Genomic DNA, 5,000 nt, shown 5'->3' on the forward strand with positions numbered 1-5,000 from the left:
TTTTCCACAGGTTGCACCTCATTCCCAGCATAAGGCGCTAGTAGATTCAGGCGCAGCTGGGAATTTTGTTGATCGTAATTTTTGTTTAAAGCTAGGAATTCCCCTTATTCCTGTCGACGCCCCATTCCCTGTCCATGCATTAGACAGCCGTCCGTTGGGATCGGGGTTGATTAGGGAGGTCACAGCGCCACTTAGGATGAGGACGCAGGGGGGTCATGAGGAAACTATTCAGCTATATCTGATCTCCTGCGTATCCGGTGGTGTTGGGGCTTCCCTGGTTGATTTCCCATAATCTTTCTATTTCGTGGCGACAGAGGGCTCTTAAGGAGTGGTCTGCCCAGTGTGAGAGGAGATGTTTGGGTGTTTCCGTGGGGGCGACCTCGGTGGAGAGTCCAAACCAGGTGCCCGCACTGCACATTCCCCCTGAGTATGAGGATTTGGCAATCATGTTCAGTAAATCGAGGGCGACGCAGTTGCCTCCTCATAGGCAGGGAGATTGTGCGATAGACCTCCAGGCAGGAGCAGCGCTTCCACGGAGCCATGTGTATCCTCTGTCTCAAGAGGAGAAGAGGGCTATGGAGACTTACATAGCCGAATCTCTGAGACAAGGATACATACGGCCATCCACTTCTCCTGCGTCCTCAAGCTTCTTTTTTGTGAAGAAGAAAGATGGAGGTTTGCGCCCGTGCATTGATTACCGTAGTCTCAATCAGATCACGGTGAAATACAGTTATCCACTCCCTCTGATTGCGACTATGACGGAGTCATTGCACGGGGCGCGTTTCTTCACAAAACTGGATCTCAGGAGCGCATACAACTTGGTGCGCATTAGAGAGGGCGATGAATGGAAGACAGCGTTTAGTACCACCTCGGGTCATTACAAGTATCTCGTCATGCCATACGGGTTGATGAACGCTCCTTCAGTCTTCCAATCTTTCGTGGATGAGATCTTTAGGGACATGCAGGGGCAGGGTGTGGTCGTGTACATTGATGACATTCTTGTGTACTCTTCTACCCGAGCCGAGCATGTAGCCCTGGTGCGCCGAGTGTTGAGGAGGCTGTTGGAGCACGATCTGTATGTCAAGGCAGAGAAATGTCTGTTTTTCCAGGAGTCGATCTCCTTTTTGGGTTATCAGTTGTCTGCGTCAGGGGTGAAGATGGAGGTTGACCGGGTGTCGGCCGTGCGTAATTGGCAAACTCCAACCACGGTTAAAGAGGTGCAGCAGTTTTTGGGGTTTGCAAATTTACTACCGGAGGTTTATCCGGGGTTTTGGACAGGTGGCAGCTCCCATAACGTCTCTGTTGAAGGGGGGTCCGATGCGTTTGGAGTGGTCAGCTGAGGCGGACAGGGCTTTTGGGAGACTGAAGGACCTGTTTACTTCGGCTCCGGTGCTGGCGCATCCGGATCCCGCTTTACCATTTCAGGTAGAGGTTGACGCGTCAGAGGCCGGTATTGGGGCCGTCCTTTCGCAACGGTCCGGCACGCCACCTAAACTCCGCCCCTGTGCCTTTTACTCCAAAAAGCTCAGCCCGGCGGAGCGAAATTATGACGTAGGGGACAGGGAGCTGTTAGCCGTGGTACAGGCCCTAAAGGTGTGGAGGCATTGGCTTGAGGGGGCTCAACACCCTTTTCTCATTTTGACTGACCACCGTAACCTGGAGTACATCCGGGCAGCTAGGAGATTGAACCCTCGCCAGGCGCGGTGGAACATGTTTTTAGCCCGGTTCGTATTTAAAATCACGTACATCCCAGGGTCCCAGAACGGGAAGGCAGATGCACTGTCTCGGCGGTATGACACAGAGGAGAGGTCCGTTGAGCCCACTCCCATACTGCCGGAGTCTTGTCTGGTGGCACCGGTAGTGTGGGAGGTCGATGCAGAGATCGAGCGGGCGTTGCGTACCGACCCTAGTCCTCCACAGTGCCCGGTGGGTCGGACGTACGTTCCGCTCGAGGTTCGGGATCGACTGATCTATTGGGCTCACACGTCACCCTCCTCTGGACATCCTGGTATTGGCCGGACTGTGCACTGCCTTAGCGCTAAGTACTGGTGGCCAACGTTAGCCAGGGATGTGAGGGTTTATGTCTCCTCCTGCTCGGTGTGCGCCCAGTGTAAGGCGCCTAGACACCTGCCCAGGGGAAAGTTACAACCCCTGCCTGTTCCACAACGACCATGGTCTCACCTCTCGGTGGATTTCGTCACAGACCTTCCCCCCTCGCAGGGGAATACGACTATACTGGTCGTTGTGGATCGGTTCTCTAAGGCCTGTCGTCTACTCCCAATGCCGGGTCTTCCTACTGCCCTACAGACCGCCGAAGCACTATTCACCCACGTTTTTCGGCACTACGGGGTACCCGAGGATATAGTGTCTGATCGAGGTCCCCAGTTCACCTCCAGAGTCTGGAGGGCGTTTTTGGAGCGTTTGGGGGTCTCGGTGAGCCTGACCTCGGGGTACCACCCGGAGAGCAATGGGCAGGTGGAACGTGTGAACCAGGATGTGGGTAGGTTTCTGAGATCATATTGCCAGGGCCGGCCGGAGGAGTGGGCGCGGTATGTCCCCTGGGCAGAGATGGCCCAGAACTCTCTCCGCCACTCCTCCACCAATCTAACCCCTTTCCAATGTGTGTTAGGTTACCAGCCGGTTCTGGCACCGTGGCAGCAGAGCCAGATCGAGGCTCCTGTGGTGGATGAGTGGGTGCGGCGCTCGGAGGAGACGTGGCACGCTGCACACGTCCACCTGCAGCGGGCCATCCGTCGTCAGAAGGCGAGCGCCGATCTCCACCGCAGTGAGGGGCCGGTGTACGCACCTGGTGATCGAGTCTGGCTCTCTACCAGAAACCTACCCCTCCGCCTGCCCTGCCGGAAACTGGGTCGGCGGTTTGTGGGGCCTTTTAAAGTCCTGAGAAGATTGAACGAGGTGTGTTACAGGTTACAACTGCCTAATGATTATCGTATTAACCCCTCGTTCCATGTGTCTCTTCTCAGGCCGGTGGTAGCTGGTCCACTCCAGGACTGTGAGATAGGAGAGACTCCTCCGCCCCCACTGGACATCGAGGGGGCTCCGGCGTACACAGTTCGGTCCATCTTGGATTCGAGACGTCGGATGGGGGGTCTCCAATATCTCGTGGAGTGGGAGGGGTACGGTCCGGAGGAGCGGTGCTGGGTGCCGAGGAGAGACATCCTAGACCCGTCTCTCCTGACGGAGTTCCACCGTGGACACCCTACGCGCCCTGCTCCGCGTCCTCCTGGTCGTCCCCGAGGCCGGGGTCGGCGCACGGCTGGAGCCGCGCGTCAAGGGGGGGTACTGTCACGGTTTCGGCCGAGGCAGCTCCTCCTCCTTGCTCGGGCAGGCTTCGGCGGTCGTCGTCCCCGGAGTACTAGCTATCACCGTTTGATGTTTTCGATGTTTGTTTGGTTTTGTCTTTTGTGTACACCTGTTTCCTTTTTGGTTGATTATGTCTCTTATAAGTTTCTCGTTTTGTTAGTCATGTGTTGTGTGTTATTGTGCGCCTGTCTACTGGTGCGGCTCGTCATTTGTATTTTGTATTTTGTATATTCCGGTCGTCGCACTGTATGGTTTCGTGCGCCTTGGATTATTTGTGTTTTGCGCATTGTTGCGCATAGTCCGCCTCCTACGTTGTTGAGGCCCGAGTCTGTTAATTTTTTGTGTGTTCAGTAAAGTCGGTTGGACTTAGCTTCTGTGTCCTGCGTGTGACTCCTCCACCACATCCACATCAGCCAGTTCTGACATATACATCAGCAGATGTCACAAAGTGCTTATACAGAAGGCCAGTCTAAAACCCCAAACAGCAAGCAATGGAGATGTAGAAGCACAGGGCATCCTCATTCATTCCCTATCTGTTCAAGCAAGTTTATAGTGACAATCCTTTTCTAAATCACATCATCTGAATAGATATATGCCGTTGTGGCTTAGTGATCATGCTGCCCACCTGGTCGACTTGACAGTGGTAGCCATCTTGTTTGTGGAGGTTGGGAGGGCACTACAATGAACGACATGAAAATATTTCCTTTTAACACAGCTGAACATTTCATCCTTTTTCAGAAATGAATGGTTAGAGCCTAACTCACCTGGCCTGAGTCTCCTGAGCATGTCTCTGTGATGTCACAGTCATTCACCGCATAGCGACAACTGTAACCACGTGGGTAGAACTGACATAGAGAGAGAGAACAAGAGACTGGGATTTCCTGTACCAATCTATCAGGTCTCTCAAGCAACACTAACAAAAAAACATACTGGTGATTAAAACGCCATACTGATTCTTAGTGAGCAACCTGACACAGTCATTAAAAAGCCATACTGGTTCTTAGTGAGCAACCTGACACAGTGATTAAAAAGCCATACTGGTTCTTAGTGAGCAGCCTGACACAGTGATTAAAAAGCCATACTGATTTTTAGTGAGCAACCTGACACAGTGATTAAAAAGCCATACTGGTTCTTAGTGAGCAGCCTGACACAGTGATTAAAAAGCCATACTGATTTTTAGTGAGCAACCTGACACAGTGATTAAAAAGCCATACTGGTTCTTAGTGAGCAGCCTGACACAGTGATTAAAAAGCCATACTGATTCTTAGTGAGCAACCTGACACAGTGACTAAACAGCCATACTGATTCTTAGTGAGCAACCTGACTAAACAGCCCTTACCAGACAAGTGTTGTTGCAGCAAGGTCCGTCAGCACAATGTGCACCATTAGCTAGGGAACACTTCTTGCAGCACTCCTTCTTGTAACACTCCTGCAACCCAGACGGCACCACCAGGTCTGACACTTGTATTGGAACCATATAAATGAGATGTAAATAAACAAGTATTTAATAGTAACTTACTGCTTTATCACCGCAGTCACACTCCTCTCCCACCTCAATGTATCCATTCCCACACTCTGTAGATTCAAACAGCTGCTGAAACAAACAGAATCAGAGGGTTATAACGGTCTCTGAACTACTGGTTATATGATGTTCAGCTGTACGACGACCACAACGT

At 52.2% G+C, this 5,000-nt stretch overlaps 1 protein-coding gene across 4 annotated transcripts in view; it reads right to left on the bottom strand.

Annotated features, from left to right (window-relative positions):
- Positions 1–5,000, bottom strand: part of LOC121555022 (disintegrin and metalloproteinase domain-containing protein 23) — a 98,060-nt gene that overhangs the window by 28,669 nt on the left and 64,391 nt on the right. For 3 of the 4 annotated variants that reach the window (XR_005997826.2, XM_041868787.2, XM_041868785.2), the window contains exons 16-19: positions 4,844–4,918; positions 4,664–4,753; positions 4,089–4,169; positions 3,950–4,000 (exon numbers count right to left, since the gene is read on the bottom strand). Coding sequence is in view for 3 of the 4 variants with exons in the window: in XM_041868787.2 (XP_041724721.1) it covers positions 3,950–4,000; positions 4,089–4,169; positions 4,664–4,753; positions 4,844–4,918 (297 nt within the window). In the remaining variant the exon portion in view is untranslated. The remainder of the gene's footprint in view (positions 1–3,949; positions 4,001–4,088; positions 4,170–4,663; positions 4,754–4,843; positions 4,919–5,000) is intronic. The other variant, XM_041868786.2, reaches the window with a different exon arrangement.

This window comes from Coregonus clupeaformis, chromosome 40 (genome assembly GCF_020615455.1).
Source record: "Coregonus clupeaformis isolate EN_2021a chromosome 40, ASM2061545v1, whole genome shotgun sequence".
NCBI lineage: Eukaryota > Metazoa > Chordata > Actinopteri > Salmoniformes > Salmonidae > Coregonus > Coregonus clupeaformis.